Raw genomic sequence first — 18,982 nt, 5'->3', positions numbered from 1 at the left:
GCGTCCACGGATTTCCCGCCCTGTGTTAGACATTTCAGTGAATGTAACTGCAGAGCGTATGAGTACGATACAGCCAGACAGAGTATAATACTTGCGAACAAATCCCCTAGTATGTGACAGCGCACACAGTACACAACACCAGCGACTAAGTCTGGTACAATGTGACTGCGTACACAGTACACAACACCAGCGAATAAATCTGGTAGTATGTGACTGAGTACACAGGAGAATACACTTTACTGTAAATACTGTGAAGCACTATATGTGACCCAGACGCACCTAGAGGGATATTCAATTATCCGCAAATTCGCGGCAATTTTGCGCCCGAAAACGCTCCGTTTTTCGACCTATTCAATTCCGACCGGGTTTCACATGAAAATTCTTGCAGTGAAAAGTGCAGGTGAAAATGGGGAAATCAGCCTGTACCCCAAAAAATGCTAAACTAACATAGGAAAACAGAAGAGAAGTGTGTTAGAGATCACATTAGAGCGTTTTTGGGGACTTAAATTGTGTGAAATGGCTGTTATATGCATTTTTTAAAAAAATGCAAAAAAATTATAGAAAGCTATTTTTTTTGAGCAAAATAAATGCTCTCATTAAATTTGGGGTACATGAAAATGGGTATAAGTATATATTTGGGTCATTTTAGGGTACTTTAAAAAAAAGTGGAAACAGACTGATTACTCCCATCTGCAAGCCTAAAAACACCTGTCCCACTCATAAAGCACCCCAATATACCTGTCCCATACCTTGAACCCCAATTTCCATCACTTTGAACTTTTTCACCCCAAAAATGACGTCATTATTGGCCAATTAAAAATAATTAAAAACTTCAACGTGCCTAATTAGTCATTAAGGGGGGTGTCCCAGGAGTTCTGTACCATATCCAAACATTTTTACCTTAAAATAGTGACTTTTCCCAACTTTTCACCTGCTTCAGAGAAGGTGAAGTGAAATTAGTGAAAAAATGATCACCGATAAATTTTCCAGGATAATTGAATAGGCTGTAATTGCGTTTCACGTGAAAAGTCCGTTTTTTCACCCGAAAACCGGACTTTTCACGTGAAAAGTCCGTTATCACTGCTAATTGAATATACCCCTTAGTCTCTTAGGGTACAGAATACAGTGATAGCTAAAGCTGGGATACACTGTGAAATTCACACAGCAGATGCAGGCACACACAGTCACAGTGACAATGCAGATAATTATTTTGGTAAGACAATAAAACTGCACTAGTATATACCGTATATACTCGAGTATAAGTCGACCCGAATATAAGCCGAGGCACCTAATTCTACCACAAAAACCTGGGAAAACTTATTGACTCGAGTATAAGCCTAGGGTGGGAAATGCAGCTCTAGCCGTACACAGCCCTCAGTGCCAGATATACCCCCACAGTGCCAGATATGCCCCACAGTGCCTGATGTGCCAGATATGCCCTCATGCTGCCAAATATGTCCCACAGTCCCAGATATGCCCTCATGCTGCCAGATATGCCCCTCATGCTGCCAGATATGCCCCTCATGCTGCCACATATGCCCTCATGCTGCCACATATGCCCTCATGCTGCCAGATATGCCCTCATGCTGCCACATATGCCCCACAGTGCCAGATGTGTCAGATATGCCCTCATGCTGCCAGATATGCCCCACAGTGCCAGATATGCCCCTCATGCTGCCACATATGCCCCTCATGTTGCAACATATGCCCCCTCCCCAAGTGCCTGTTACTTACCCCTCCGTCGATCCCGCGCTGTCTTCTGAAGGAGGGACACGGAGCGCACAGCGCGCGCCTCTCCTGTGTCCCTCCTGCATCTCCGGCGGCCGCGGCGGGTCTATTAAAGGAAGTGCCGGTTCGTGATCAGAGGTCACGAACGGGTACTTCCTTTAATAGACCCGCAGCTGCCGCCGGAGATGCAGGAGGGACACAGGAGAGGCTCGCGCTGTGCGCTCCGTGTCCCTCCTTCACACTGCTCTGCCTGTCACACTGCACTGCCACTGACTCGAGTATAAGCCGAGGTGGCTTTTTCAGCACAAAAAAAAGTGCTGAAAAAGTCGGCTTATACTCAAGTATATACGGTATATATATATATATATATATATATATATATATATATATATATATACTGCTCAAAAAAATAAAGGGAACACTAAAATAACACATCCTAGGTCTGAATGAATGAAATATTCTTATTAAATACTTTGTTCTTTACATAGTTGAATGTGCTGACAACAAAATCACACAAAAATTATCAATGGAAATCAAATTTATTAACCCATGAAGGTCTGGATTTGGAGTCACACTCAAAATTAGTGGAAAAACACACTACAGGCTGATCCAACTTTGACGTAATGTCCTTAAAACAAGTCAAAATGAGGCTCAGTAGTGTGTGTGGCCTCCACGTGCCTGTATGACCTCCCTACAACGCCTGGGCATGCTCCTGATGAGGTGGCGGATGGTCTCCTGAGGAATCTCTTCCCAGACCTGGACTAAAGCATCCGCCAACTCATGGACAGTCTGTGGTGCAACGTGGCATTGGTGGATGTAGCGAGACATGATGTCCCAGATGTGCTCAATTGGATTCAGATCTGGGGAACGGGCGGGCCAGTCCATAGCATCAATGCCTTCGTCTTGCAGGAACTGCTGACACACTCCAGCCACATGAGGTCTAGCATTGTCTTGCATTAGGAGGAACCCAGGGCCAACCGCACCAGCATATGGTCTCACAAGGGGTCTGAGGATCTCATCTCGGTACCTAATGGCAGTCAGGCTACCTCTGGCGAGCACATGGAGGGCTGTGTAGCCCCCCAAAGAAATGCCACCCCACACCATTACTGACCCACTGCCAAACCGGTCATGCTGGAGGATGTTGCAGGCAGCAGAACATTCTCCTTAGCGTCTCCAGACTCACGTCTGTCACATGTGCTCAGTGAGAACCTGCTTTCATCTGTGAAGAGCACAGGGCGCCAGTGGCGAATTTGCCAATCTTGGTGTTCTCTGGCAAATGCCAAACGTCCTGCACAGTGTTGGGCTGTAAGCACAACCCCAACCTGTGGACGTCGGGCCCTCGTACCACCCTCATGGAGTCTGTTTCTGATCGTTTGAGTAGACACATGCACATTTGTGGCTTGCTGGAGGTCATTTTGCAGGGCTCTGGCAGTGCTCTTCCTGTTCCTCCTTGCACAAAGGCGGAGGTAGCAGTCCTGCTGCTGGGTTGTTGCCCTCCTACAGCCTCCTCCACGTCTCCTGATGTACTGGCCTGTCTCCTGGTAGCGCCTCCATGCTCTGGACACTACGCTGACAGACACAGCAAACCTTCTTGCCACAGCTCGCATTGATGTGCCATCCTGGATGAGCTGCACTACCTGAGCCACTTGTGTGGGTTGTAGACTCCGTCTCATGCTACCACTAGAGTGAAAGCACCGCCAGCTTTCAAAAGTGACCAAAACATCAGCCAGAAAGCATAGGAGCTGAGAAGTGGTCTGTGGTCACCACCTGCAGAACAACTCCTTTATTGGGGGTGTCTTGCTAATTGCCTATAATTTTCACCTGTTGTCTATTCCATTTGCACAACAGCGTGTGAAACTGATTGTCAATCAGTGTTGCTTCCTAAGTGGACAGTTTGATTTCACAGAAGTGTGATTGACTTGGAGTTACATTGTGTTGTTTAAGTGTTCCCTTTATTTTTTTGAGCAGTATATATATATATATATATATATATATATATATATATATATATATATATATATATATATATATATAGAGAGAGAGAAGTCCAGCACTGGGCTACAGGTCAAGCCCCTTCTCCCCTATGCTGGTCCTCACCACCTGGTACTATGGAGTCTTAGCAAAGTGGGCATTAGTACACCCGACCTGTACTCCTATGCCCTGGTGGATATAGTGGGGTCCCTGCTCGGTTACAGTGTCCACGCTAGCATCGCAGTCTGTCTCCTTAGACTGCGATCGGAACGCGATTTAATGGTGGGTCCTGCCTGGGGGACCCTCTTACCTCCTCCCTTCTGTAGCAGCCACGCGAAGCAGGAGAGCGCCTGCGGCCGTGTGCCTTAGCAAGAGCGTCTCCGCCGCAAGTACCCGGGAACAGATCCAGCGGGAGTATGCGATGGTGCTGGGGAGGTGACAGAGCCGCAGCACAGAATGTCACCCTGACATGTAAGTGCTGCAGATCTTGAAGTCTTCTAAAAGCTTTTTCAGGGATGCCCAGTGCAGCCCCCGTGTTAAGTGACCTGCAGGGCACCAACTCTAAAACTGAGCTCACAATGCCTGGAGGCGGGGTTATAGAGGAGGCCCCAATGCATCCTGGGACAGTCTAAAGCTTTAGCCTGTTGGTGCCTGGATCAAGATCCATCTCTACACCCCGATGTTTCCCTGTGGAAACCAATGTACACCGTTGCAGAAAGTTTAGATATCCAACTTGTTTACAGTTAGTTATATTTTGCATGCTTAAACTTCTGCTTTGTAGATATACATAGGTCAGGAAGTGAAACAAAACAGTATTACTAATAATGGATAAAAGTACCCACTATTCTTTTAGTGTGGTCTACATTAGTTTTTGAATGGGAAATAATGCTAATTCAGTGATAAGTCAAAAATCCAACTAAATAAAAAAAGAAAAAATATGTAGGATCCTTTCAAAGTCTCTAAAAACTGTTACCACCTGCGTAATATACAGACTAAAACACATTATGGGGAGGCTGCGTTAATAGTTCGGCATGGCATAGAACTAAATACATTTGAAACCAGTCTTTGCATAGCGTGCACTTGCTGGTAAGCAAGAAGCGGGTTACAAAGCCGGAACTCTGTACCAAGATTGTGTAGAAGAGGAGGAATTCTGACTCTCGTATCACCAAAGGACATTTTTTTCTCCTCATCATAGAAAGTTGTGTAAACACTGGATTCGTGATGTGCCAGTGGCTCTTCAGCTGTATGGAAAATGTAGTATCATTTTAAATAAAGTCAATTAATTCCTAGAGAAAATAAAACACAGTGTGCAGACTAGGATGTACCATGAAAATAGCTTATACTGTTCTCTCGCAACATGAGGGCACAATTACAACAAAACAGTACATGAGGTTCCAGTGGAAACTACTGTTGTGCTCTGTGTGAAGTCTTCTGCATTCATAGAATTCATCATCCATATAGAGAAAACCACATTTACACAGGGCTAGCCATTCACTAGGATTCCAGATAGCTCAAACTTCACATGTTGCAATCATCTCTAACAAATAACATTGGGACTAATTCAGAGTTGATCGCAGCAGCATATTTGTTAGCAGTTGGGCAAAACCATGTGCACTGCAGGGGGGGCAGATATAAAGTGTGCAGAGAGAGTTAGATTTGGGTGTGGTGTGTTCGAACTCAAATCTAAAGTGCAGCAACAATAAAGCAGCCAGTATATACCCTGCACAGAAACAAAATAACCCGCCAAATCTAACTCTCTCTGCACGTTATATCTGCACCCCCCCCTCCCTGCAGTGCACATGGATTTGCCCAACTGCTAACACATGTGCTGCTTCGATCAACTCTGAATTACCCCCATTATACTGTATGAGTTTCTGCTAGTGGTCAGCCATGTTGTGTTAGAAGTGGTCAGGGTAATCAAAGACTAAATGATTACAATTAACTGTAAGATCAAGTGGATGCTCTTTGTTCTACATATGTGCAGCTAGAGTGCCCAGAGCAAACCAGGGTGCCTGTTGCTCGATGAGGTAAGGGAAGAAGGAAGGTGACCGTCCCTCTGATAAGAATGCAACATCATTGCAAGTAAGGGATCATTATATAAACTTATGCCCTGATGAGACCATACCATGGATTATAAAAGAAAGCATGTTCTACCCAAAGCTGGCTCTTGTTGAGGCTCCTGATGGACTGATTATTGGACATAAAGTCTTTGCAGAGTTTGTCACTTATGCTGACAGCAGGAAGACATGGAATTAGGGGACTATTCAGAGATGGACACAGGTTTAAAAAATGCAAACGGGGGATTTTCAGAACACTGTGCACGTGTAGCGGCCGCAGAACTAGTGCTGTCATGATCCTGTCATCCGTTTGCATCATGATTGACAGGCGACCGGCGTCCAGGGGTGGCGATGCGGTGTTAGTGGGGAGGTGGGGGTGGACCAGGAAACACAGGCGTGTCATGGCCGTTTTCGGGGCTGGCTGATGACGTTGCCTGCATTTCATGAGATCGGAAACATGGTGGCGGTGCACCTGCAGGGGTCAGCCTCTATTTGAGATTTTTGCGATGGCATTGCGGGCAGTGCCACACATGCTGGGCGGCCCCAGCATATGATTTTAGAGGTTGCAGATTTTGCTAAAATAATAACTCCCTTAGTCCCTAATGTCCTGGTATAGCAGAAGTAGTATGTGTGGCTCAGCAGCTGGGTCATTGATTTGGGACGTAACGGTAACAATAGTCCTTTAGGGTAGCATAGTTTAGTAGGCTGTGTGTCGCCATGATCAACAATGACTTAGCTGGTTTCAAAGAAGAATTAAGATGAGATTGCCACATGACCATAATTAGCTGACCGCTGGAGATTTGGGCACAGTTCTTTTTCTAAGAATATAATAATTTCCAATGTACTCCATGGCAATTTTATGCAGTACTATCGTCTGTTATTCCAAACTGGACTGAATGACTCCTATCCATGCAGAATGTTCAGATAGATTGTGATCAAATGAAAAGCAATCTGTGACATTTGTGGGTACCATTAAAGATATTTGTTATTCACGTTAAACAAAAATGAAAAAGCAGATCAAATATTACAAGCTCTTTTTGTCTTTTTTTATATTGTGACTACAGAAATGGAGGTGAAACATCTAAAAACAGAGAAGTTAACAAGTGAAAGACATGATTGTAGAAGAGCTAGTCACTACCATGTAAAATACATCCCATGCGCTGCAGACTCACACATCATTTACAAGTGTACCAGTGGATTCAGTATGATTTACCAGGGCTGGGATGCCGGCCGTCAGTTTACAGCCAGCGGAATCCCAGCCACCAGCGGGGCAAGTGCAAAGAGTCCCCTTGCGGGCTCGGCGGCTGGCCACAGATTCTATTCCTACTCTATGGGTGTCGTGGACACCTACGAGTGGGAATAGTCCTGTAGCGCCGGTATTCCGGCTGCCGGGATTGCCAGCTGTGTCTCTCATCACAGCCAATGCATGAGCTATATATTATGGATAGACACTGACGTGAAGACAAAAGCCTCTTTCTATAACGATGCATGCAGTTACATTCCCCCGGTGATATAACAGATAAACATTATTTGTCAGGCAATAAGCCAGATTTTGTGTTTTACATCACAAATGTTGTCAAATGTAGTAACAGCAAGACAGAGAACACAAATAATATCCTTATCGAGACACAGCAACCGATGTACATGCAGAATGTGTGAGGAAATTTTAGCATCTGGGATATAAGGTCTACCTGTCATTTACATACAGCGCAGGTAGACAACCAGTAATTAGCCTCACAGTCCTCAGGTGACTAGTGATATCATAAGTGCCTTAAGGGGAGATGTATCAAGCTTTGAAGAGAGATGTATCAAACTTTGAAGTGGAGAAGTTGCCCAAAGCAACCAATCAGCTGCTAACCTTCATTTCATAGACTATGCTAGATAAATGACAGAAGCTGATTGGCTGATTTGAACAACTTCTCCACTTTATCTCCCACTAAGGCTTGATACATCTCTCCTAGACACTTGCTGGCAAATGCACTCTCAGTGTAACCTATAGTAATGAATTGCAGCTGCCAATGAAGAAGGTGTAATTTCTTCAAAGTATGAGGAGGCAAGTTTAAATTAGCTGCACAATTTACATTACAACAACAATAAACTACTGTATTTCACATATGCTCTAATCATTTTATATAACATTTATTCCAAAGAAAGAAAAATAGTTTAAAACAAACATAAAAACATCAAAGTAAACAGCAGTAGTACATAAAAGCTATTTAGAATGAAGCATGTCTATAAAAGGTATCAAGATAGTTGTATTGTATAAAGATGAGTGTATCTTTTTATCATTCAAGAGTATTGCTGTTATTGTATACTTACCGTAGCAGATGTACTTTACATGTGAAACAATGGGGCTAAGTCAGACCTGATCGCTGCTGTGATCAGGTCTGAACTGCGCAGGCGCCGCAGTGCGCCAGCGCATGCCAGGGATGCTATCGGCAGCTTAGCGATCACCTCTGCCTGATTGACAGGGGGCCTGCCGCGGCGGCGGCTGCATGACGTCCCACGCAGCCGATGCAACACGGAGAGTGACGGGTAGCTCCCTGCCAGCGTGCAGGAGCTGCACTGGTAGGGAGCTACTCTTCAGGTACAAAAGCATCGCCGCCGTGAGATGCTTTTGTACCTGTGTGTGTGTGGGGTGTGTGTGTGTGATGGGCAGACATGCGGGCTGGACTAGCCCTGTGCTGGGCGTCCCCCGCATGTCAGGGTGGCTGATCGTAGCCCCGTGCAAAATTTGGCACGTCTACGATCAGGTCCGAATTAGGTCCAATGCCTGTTCTTAATTAGTTGCAGTCTGCAACAGTCTGATACACTGTGTCATGGGCTTTGTAACAATACAGACAAGAAGTGATCTTCTTATGGAATTGCTGGTGCTATACTCGTTTATTTCTGGTTTACCCACTGAAGTTCACCAGTATTAGCAGCAGTAGAATACCCGCCCGGTATTCCCACTCAGTTAGTGGGTCCATGCCACCAACAGAGTGAGAATAGAACTTGTGGTGAGCAAGGGGAGCCACTGGGCCCGAAGCATGGCCAGCAATCGCTTCCGGCAGACGGGATGCCGCTGTCGGTATACTGACAGCCGGCATCCCGTCTGCCGATGTATCATACCAGATCCATATTATATATATATTATATACATATTATATACATACATACAGTGTGTATCCCCCCAACCCAAGACTACTGCCCCCTCCCCCTGCTAACATAATCCTTACAATCCAAAATCTCAAATACCCCCACACAGAATAGAGATTCCCCCACATGACACCCCAAAAGAAAATTCAGCCCCCGCCAGACTACAGTATATCCACCATGGTACCCAGCACAGAATACTGACCTCAACATCATCCAGTGTACATGTTAACGATGCCTGCATATGTGGAGACACAGGGCGAATCCCCAGGCACTAATTACTGGCACCCGTCCGCTCCACCCCCCCTCACCCCATACCACAACTACTCAGGGACCCGGATAATGACCCTCCCCACATTCTAGGGCCTCGGAAGATGGTGACTGAGTATAGCGGGTGTGTGACCCAGTTCCCACACGATCCTGGTGATACTTCTTCCTCTTTTCTTTGTTTTGGTCTTATGACTTACATACTCTCACCATGATGGGAGACGGGCGGCGGCAAGAGACAGGGAAGGGGCAGGTCCTGATCCTCTGTGCCCCTCTGACCCTTGGAGCCTGGTATGGGTGTCTCCTTTGTCCACCCTGTAGCCGGGCACAGTCAAATGTAGTGCTCCGATGGTCCTGGAGCAGTTACCGTAAATAAAAGAGTCTCTCAGCAGTGTTCATTTACCCGATGGTGTAACAAGATCACTTATTGTCTACATTGTTACACAGCCCGTGACACAGTGTGTCAGACTGTTGTAGACTGCTCTAATTAAGGAGAACTGGCATTGTTTCCCATGTAAATTACAGTGGCTATATATAACAGGAATACTGCTGAATGCTAAAAAGATACACTAAATATTTGTATACAACACGGCTATCATGCTTTTATAGAAATGCTTCATTCTAAATTGCTATTATGTACTATTGCTGTTTACTTTTGTTTTATGTGTGTTTTAACCTCTTTTCTTTTCTTTGGAATAATAGCATTTTAATACCTACCGGTCAATCCATTTCTCCTAGTCCGTAGAGGATGCTGGGGACTCCAAAAGGACCATGGGGTATAGACGGGATCCGCAGGAGCTTGGGCACACTAAAAAGACTTTTACTGGGTGTGAACTGGCTCCTCCCTCTATGCCCCTCCCCCAGACCTCAGTTATAGGAACTGTGCCCAGGAGAGACGGACATTTCGAGGAATGGATTTTTGTTAAACTAAGGGCGAGAAACATACCAGCCCACACCACAACATACCGTACAACCAGAGTAGCAGGAAACCAGATAACAGTATGAACTAACAACAGCAACAAGCTGAATATAACTGATACACAACCCACGTGTAACCAAAAATAACCAGTATCAATACAACTGCAAGGAACAGTCCGCACTGGGATGGGCGCCCAGCATCCTCTACGGACTAGGAGAAAAGGATTTACCGGTAGGTTTAAAATCTTATTTTCTCTTACGTCCTAGAGGATGCTGGGGACTCCAAAAGGACCATGGGGTCTATACCAAAGCTCCAGACCGGGCGGGAGAGTGCGGAAGACTCTGCAGCACCGATTGAGCAAACATGAGGTCCTCATCAGCCAGGGTATCAAACTTGTAGAACTTAGCAAAAGTGTTTGAACCCGACCACGTAACTGCTCGGCAAAGTTGAAGTACCGAGACCCCTCGGGCAGCCGCCCAAGATGAGCCCACCTTCCTGGTAGAATGGGCCTTTACTGACTTCGGCAACGGTAGCCCAGCCGAAGAATGAGCTTGCTGAATCGTATTACAAATCCAGCGTGCAATAGTTTGCTTAGAAGCAGGATTTCCAATCTTGTTGGAAGCATACAGGACAAACAGAGCTTCTGTCTTCCTAGTAAGAGCCGTTCTAGCGACATAAATTTTCAAAGCTCTTACAACGTCAAGAGATTTTGGGACCGACCGCTACAGCATCTGTAGCCACAGGTACCACAATAGGTTGGTTTATGTGAAACGAAGAAACCACCTTCGGCAAAAATTGTTGACGAGTCCTCAATTCCGCTCTATCCGAATGAAAGATCAAATATGGGCTCTTGTGAGACAAAGCCGCCAACTCGGACATTCGTCTGGCTGACGCCAGAGCCAAAAGCATGACCACTTTCAAAGTGAGAAACTTTAACTCAACCTTACGCAAAGGTTCAAACCAGTGAGACATAAGAAACTGCAACACCACTTCAAGATCCCACGGCGCCACAGGTGGCACAAATGGAGGATGGATATGCAGCACTCCCTTCACGAAAGTCTGAACCTCAGGAAGTACGGCCAATTCCTTTTGAAAGAAAATAGATAAAGCCGAAATCTTTACTTTGATGGAACCCAATTTCAGGCCTGCATCGACGCCTGCCTGCAAAAAATGGAGAAACCGACCCAAGTGAAACTCCTCCGCAGGAGCTGCTTTGGTTTCACACCACGACACATACTTTCTCCAAATACGGTGATGTTTCGCCGTAACCTCCTTCCTAGCTTTAAGGAGAGTGGGGATGACCTCCCCGGGAATATCTTTCCGAGCTAAGATTTGGCGCTCAACTTCCACGCCGTCAAACGCAGCTGCGGTAAGTCCGGAAACACGCAGGGCTCCTGCAATAACAGGTCCTCTCTTAGAGGAAGCGGCCAAGGATCTTCTACAAGCAATTCCTGAAGATCCGGATACCAGGCCCTCCGTGGCCAATCTGGAACGACGAGTATTGCCTGAACCCTTGTTCGTCATACGATCCTCAGCACCTTTGGAATGAGAAGAAGCGGAGGGAACACATACACTGACTGAAACACCCACGGAGTTACCAGGGAGTCCACTGCACTGGCTTGGGGGTCCCTTGACTTGGAACAATACCTCGGAAGCTTCTTGTTGAGGCGAGACGCCATCATGTCTATCAGAGGAATTCCCCAACGCCTTGTCACTTCTGCAAATACCTCTTGATGAAGAGCCCACTCTCCTGGATGGAGATCGTGTCTGCTGAGGAAGTCTGCTTCCCAGTTGTCCACGCCCGGAAGGAAGACTGTTGACAGAGCGCTCACGTGCTGTTCCGCCCAGCGAAGGATTCTTGTGGTCTCCGCCATAGCCACCCTGCTCCTTGTTCCGCCTTGGCGGTTTACGTACGCCACCGCTGTTATGTTGTCCGACTGGATCAGGACAGGGAGACCCTGAAGAAGGTTCTTCGCTTGAAGCAGGCCGTTGTAAATGGCTCTTAACTCGAGAACATTTATGTGGAGACAAGATTCCTGGCTTGAGCATTTTCCCTGGAAATTTCTTCCTTGCGTGACTGCGCCCCAGCCTCGGAGACTTGCATCTGTTGTCAGCAGGACCCAGTCCTGGATTCCGAATAGGCGTCCCTCTAGAAGGTGAGAGCCTTGCAGCCACCACAGGAGAGAAATCCTGGCCCTGGAAGATAGACTTATTTTCCGGTGCATGTGCAGGTGAGACCCGGACCATTTGTTCAGCAGAATAATTGGAATGTGTAGAGGTGAGGGCTGCGCTTAATCACCAGCTATATTTAGGCAGCAGCTGTGCAAGCAAATGGAGGGGATCCTCACTCCCTTCCGATATAGACAATGAAAATGTGGGTGTGTTACACTGCGCTTACCATATAGCTTTACAAGTGGCAAATTTTAGTGAAAAACTGTATTCCACTCTGTCAGTCCCTCCATTGGTTACCTGTACTCTACCGCATTCAATATAAAATACTTTTACTCACACGCAAGGCCATTAACCAAACTACACCAACGTACATCACTTCGCTTATCACAAAATATCTCCCAACCCGACCTCTTCGCTCTTCACAAGATCTGCGTCTCTCATCCACACTCATTACTCGCTCCCACTCACGACTGCAGGACTTTCATCGGGCTGCACCCACCCTGTGGAATGCCCTACCACGCACAATAAGACTCTCCTCTAGTCTCCAAACCTTCAAGCGTTCCCTCAAAACTCACCTCTTTAGGCAAGCGTATCAAATTCCAGAACCGCCCACATAACTTTCATAAACCTTCCTATCAAATTACATCCACTCTTTACAGTCCACACATATCCTCACATGTCTTCTCATTCTATGCAATAGATAGCACCTTTCCTTGTGTACATATGCCTATTTCCCTATAGATTGTAAGCTTACGAGCAGGGCCTTCCTACCTCTATGACTGTTATCACCCAGTTTGTTATTGTTATTTCAAATTGTAAAGCGCAACGGAATTTGCTGCGCTATATAAGAAACTGTTAATAAATAAATAATAAATAAATTCCAATATATACAAAATCAAGAGGAAGCATGTAAATATAAAAAAATGTTTATTAATAATAAGATAAAAGATTATAATAACCTAATACCGGTATACTATACAGGTAGGACAAAACATATAGACAAACACAAAACATAAAAAAAAGGATGGTATTTTGTGGGGTAGATACACAGAATTGCGTTTTACTCGTCCCCCATAATAAAAGTCCAAATGGATTAACTGGAGAATGAGGCACGAGTATAAGTGCCTGAATGTTTCTATAAAACACCCTTTGCTGGGATGTAAAACCGTTTCTTATGTCCAGAAATCAAAGTCAATGTTGTATACGAGAGCAGTTTTACTCACAGTAAAAACAGGTGTCCGTAGTGAGCAAAGATTGTCCCTGGTATGCAGAAAAGTTCTCCGTCACTTGTGCTGAAAAGGGAAGAAATCCAAGAGTCTGCCGGCAGACTGAATCACTTGTGCTGAGATCTGCCGGCAGACTCTTAAAACTGCTCTCGTATACAACATTGACTTTGATTTCTGGACATAAGAAACGGATTTACATCCCAGCAAAGGGTGTTTTATAGAAACATTCAGGCACTTATACTCGTGCCTCATTCTCCAGTTAATCCATTTGGACTTTTATTATGGGGGATGAGTAAAACGCAATTCTGTGTATCTACCCCACAAAATACCATCCTTTTTTTTATGTTTTGTGTTTGTCTATATGTTTTGTCCTACCTGTATAGTATACCGGTATTAGGTTATTATAATCTTTTATCTTATTATTAATAAACATCTTTTTATATTCACATGCTTCCTCTTGATTTTGTATATATTGGAATACAGTTTTTCACTAAAATTTGCCACTTGTAAAGCTATATGGTAAGCGCAGTGTAACACACCCACATTTTCATTTGTTCAGCAGATCCCAGTGAAACACCAGGGCATGAAACCTGCCAAATGGAATGGCTTCGTAAGCCGTAACCATCTTCCCTAGAACCAGAGTGCATTGATGAATCGACACACTTGTCGGCCTCAGAAGCTCCCTGACCATGGTCTGGATTTCCAGAGCTTTGTCCTCCGGAAGAAACACTCTCTGTAGCTCCGTGTCTAGGATCATGCCCAGGAAGGGCAGCCGAGTGGCCGGGATCAACTGAAACTTTGGCAAATTTAGAATCCAACCGTGTTGTCGCAGAACCGACAGGGCGAGATCCACATTTCTTAACAACTGTTCCTTGGACCTCGCCTTTATCAGGAGATCGTCCAAGTATGGGATAATTGTGACCCCTTGCTTGCAAAGGAGAACCATCATTTCTGCCATAACCTTGGTGAAAACCTTCGGGGCCGTGGAAAGCCCAAACGGCAACGTCTGAAATTGGTAATGACAATCCTGCACCGCAAATCTCAGGAAGGCCTGATGCAGAGGATATATCGGGACGTGTAAGTAGGCATCCTTTTTGTCGACTGACGCCATAAAATCCCCCCCTTCTAGGCTGGAGATCACAGCTCGAAGAGATTCCATCTTGAACTTGAAAGTTTTCAAGTATGGATTGAGGGATTTTAGGATCAGAATCGGTCTGACCGAACCGTCCGGCTTCGGTACGACAAAGAGGCTCAAATAGAACTCTTCCCCCCGTTGGGACGGGGGAACGGGGACACAACTTTTGTATCGCAGCATTTACCACTTCTCTTTCTGGAAGAGAAACTGGCAAGGCCGATTTGAAAAAGCGGCGGGGGGCATCTCCTGAAACTCCAGCTTGTACCCTTGGGACACTGTGTCTAAGACCCAAGGATCCAGGGCTGACTGAAACCAGACCTGACTGAAGATTTGGAGACCCCCCCCCACCGGCACGAGACCGCCATGGCATTGGCTCTTGATCCCAAGAGGCCAACATCTCTCGCCGCATCCTTTAGGTAATCTGCAGCGTCCTTGATATAACCAAGAGTCAAAACAATATTATTCTTATCAAGGGTATCCATATCAGAAGCTAAATTATCAGCCCATTTAGCAATAGCACTACTCACCCATACCGACGCCACAGCAGGTCTGAGCAATGCACCAGTATTAACGAAAATGGCCTTCAAAGACGTCTCCAGCTTGCGATCCGCCGGATCCTTGAGAGCAGCCGTGTCAGGGGACGGAAGCGCCACCTTCTTGGACAAACGGGATAGAGCCTTGTCGACATTTGGAGACGACTCCCATTTTTCCCTGTCATCAGAGGGGAAAGGATACGCCATAAAAATTCTCTTGGGAATCTGCCACCTCTTGTCCGGCGACTCCCAAGCTTTTTCACAAAGAGCATTCATTTCATGAGAGTGGGGAAACTTCACCTCAGGTTTTTTCCCCTTAAATAGGCAAATCCTTGTGTCCTGAACAGCAGGTTTGTCAGAAATATGTAAAACATCTTTAATAGCCACAATCATGTACTGAATACTCTTAACTACCCTTGGGTGTAAAGTAGCTTCATTAAAATCGACATCGGAATCAGAGTCCGTGTCGGCATCTGTATCTACCATCTGGGTAAATTAACGTTTTTGTGACCCTGAGGAGGTCTGTACTTGAGCCAAAGCATCCTCCATGGATTTTCTCCATATTTGTGTCTGAGAATCAGATTTATCCAGCCTCTTAGACAATAAAGCCACATTAGCATTAAGTGTACTTAACATAGTAACCCAATCAGCAGTCGGCTGTGCCGACAGAGCCATTTCCATCTCCTTTTCCGCGCCCCCAGTAACTTCCTTCGGGGAGGAACACTCAGCCTCAGACATGCCGACACGTAGTACCGACACCCCCACACTCACACTGGCTAAATAAAGGGGATAGCCTACAAGGAAGCCCGGAGAGAGAAACACAGAGGGAGTATGCCAGCTCACACCCCAGCGCCCATATACCATACAAATATAATATATGTCAGTAGCGCTGTAAATAATAAGAAAGCTCCAAATTATCTGTGCCCCCCCCCCCCCCGTTTTGCTTCCTTTTACTTGTGAGGAGCTTGGAGATCCGGGCCAGCGTCTCTGCAGCGGGTGTGGAGAGAAGAAAATGGAGCTGGTGAGCTGTGCGGCTAAGCCCCGCCCCTTCCCGGCGTGCTTCAGTCCCGCTCAAATTTGAAATATTTATACTGGCGGGGGTATTATATACGGTGCCCGGCCACCGAATATGCCTTTAGCCAGTCCTAATGACCTCAGAAACTGCTGCCCAGGGCGCTCCCCCCCCCAGCGCCCTGCACCCTGTAAGTGCCGTTAGTGATGTGTGTGGGAGCATGGAGCGCAGCGCTATCGCTGCACTGTACCTCCGTTACTGAAGTCTTCGGTTCTTCTAATACTCACCCGGCTTCTGTCTTCTGTGAGGGGGGTGACGGCGCAGCTCCGGGAACAAGCAGCTAGGCGAACCAAGTGATCGAACCCTCTGGAGCTAAATGGTGTCCAGTAGCCTAAGAAGCAGAGCCTTTGACTAAGAAGAAGTAGGTCTGACTTCTCTCCCCTCAGTCTCTCGATGCAGGGAGCCTGTAGCCAGCAGGTCTCCCTGAAAATAAAAAACCTAACAAAAGTCTTTCTAGAGAAACTCAGTAGAGCTCCCCTAGTGTGTGTCCAGTCACTCCTGGGCACAAGGTCTAACTGAGGTCTGGGGGAGGGGCATAGAGGGAGGAGTCAGTTCACACCCAGTAAAAGTCTTTTTAGTGTGCCCAAGCTCGTGCGGATCCCGTCTATACCCCATGGTCATTTTGGAGTCCCCAGCATCCTCTAGGACGTAAGAGAAAAATGTTATATAAATCATTAGATCAACAGTTTATTATTATTGTTGTAATGTAAATTGTGCAGCTAATTTAAACTTGCCTCATCTCCTCTAGAAATGCTACTGGTTTCTAGTGAATTGACTGGCACAATCTAATGAACATCAACCAGTTCACAGAATGTCTCCCTGCATCAAGTGTACACTTTAAGCAGTTTTATTTTGGTCTAGTTCAGCAGACTGAATTTTAGGTCTGGTTCCTCACTTTAGGCAAAGTACATGCAGATGGCCCAGACTTACAAAATGACCACACATGCAATCAGCATAGCATTGTCAGGCATTTTGTTTCCAGTTTGTGTGCCTGATATCTCCATCAGCCTGATAGTCTATGATGTAGCAGTTGCAATAACCACAAACGGCAACTTTGAAATGACAATTTCCATATGGCTGACCAGTCTGAGGCTCTACAGTCAGTTATAAAGAATTTTTACAGTATTTTATAGACTCCTATAGTATTTAGTTTATATATGCCAGTTTGTTACATACATTACATTCACTGGTACTTTTTGATGTACACTTATGTACCGTGTCATGAAGAGTAAAAAGTGACTTGAATAAAACGGTTTACTTTATATCCGCTTACAACACATCAAATGATCATTCAACTGATCATATAAAAAATATATATGGCTGGAAAAAGTAAGAAAGAAGCCAAAACAAACCAATGCTAACACACCAGACAGAAATAATGGATAGTGATACAGAGATAATGGCCACCAGATTCATTCAAGCCTGAATCTGTGTGCCAATTATAGGCCAGGCGCAGTATAGAAATATAAATGAAGGTGGCGTGACCTCCTGTGCAATCCCATGCATTTTAGTAGATCTTCCCACCTCAAATACTTTTACACATTGTATTTTGTGATTTTAGATATTTACGCTATTCATTAGATTACAGAGGAACGCTGAATAAGAGCCCAGGTTGTTTTCCTTTTTTCTCCCCACTTTCTTACTGCCACTAACACAGCAACGTAAATTAGATTAGTCTAAGTGGTGTCTGAGCATTGAAAAGGTCAGATTCATTCTTCCTAAGCAGCCAGGCAGTTAATTATGGAATGTACTGTACTATTTACTACATGAAACTAAATCACCTTTCAACAATCAATCTGAAAGCAGGACACCTTACAGAGTGCAGTGTCCAGCAACAAACAGTGTTACTGTTATATATAAGAAAAAAAAAAAAAAGAATCACTAAGCATCTGCCATAAAATAATAACACTATCCTGGGGTTAATGGTATAGTTCAGAGTAGCCCATTTTCCATAGCAGTGTCTTCACAACTCTTCTGTAAAAAGTGGCGACAAGACAAGGCTGGCAGCATCTACTGGAGACACTGACATGTGTGCACGTTTCCACAGATATTCCTCTCCAAATTCTTCTGCCATCCTATCAAAGGTCAAATGCAGGAAAGCGTGAATTCTCTGGTGTCAACATGTCTGACAGGAAATGAATTGCGCCAGCCATTCCTGAAAGAGGAAGACAGGTTTAGGTCATTACCAAACAGAACTTCTCTTTGAAATACATACTTTTGTTTTTACAAAATGACTTAACATAGAAAGCAAGCTAGCAAATTTCCTATCTATATAACAAGATGACCTATACCTTCAGCCAATATGCATCAGGGTTATTCAACTCTGAGGTCCCACTTTGTATGGGCCCTTTATCAATCTGTTTAGGTCAATGGCAGTATTTCTGCAGTGTCCAGTAAGTATAGACGAGTATTATATTATATTATATATGTTACATGTGACGCTGGGGATCCGGTCTCTAGGTCGACATGTTCTAGATTGACAGGTCAACATGAGTTTTTCACGATTTTCTTTTTTTGGACCTTTTCATACTTAACGATCCACGTAGACTGCAATTGGGAACGGTAACCTGTGCCGAGCGCAGCGAGGTACCTTGCCCGAAGCATGGCGAGCGAATCGAGCCATGCGAGTGGACACGGTGCACTAATTGGGGTTCCCGGACACTCTACGAAGAAAACGACACAAAAAACACATAAAAAACTTGTGTCGACCTTTTGACCTGTCGACATAGAACATGTCGACCTAGAGACCCTGTCGACCTAGTTACTG

The 18,982-nt window shown here is 45.3% G+C and overlaps 1 protein-coding gene across 1 annotated transcript in view; it reads right to left on the bottom strand.

Moving 5' to 3' along the window:
- Positions 1-17,455: 17,455 nt before the first annotated feature.
- LANCL2 (LanC like glutathione S-transferase 2) overlaps positions 17,456-18,982 on the bottom strand; it is a 188,527-nt gene continuing 187,000 nt past the window's right edge. The window contains exon 9 of the mRNA XM_063922451.1: positions 17,456-18,370. Coding sequence (XP_063778521.1) covers positions 18,294-18,370 — 77 coding nt within the window. The 3' untranslated portion in view covers positions 17,456-18,293. The remainder of the gene's footprint in view (positions 18,371-18,982) is intronic.

This window comes from Pseudophryne corroboree, chromosome 5, assembly GCF_028390025.1.
Source record: "Pseudophryne corroboree isolate aPseCor3 chromosome 5, aPseCor3.hap2, whole genome shotgun sequence".
NCBI classification, from domain to species: Eukaryota; Metazoa; Chordata; class Amphibia; order Anura; family Myobatrachidae; genus Pseudophryne; species Pseudophryne corroboree.
The sequence above is the reverse complement of the archived record's forward strand: the minus strand, read 5'-3'. Positions and strand labels throughout refer to the sequence as shown.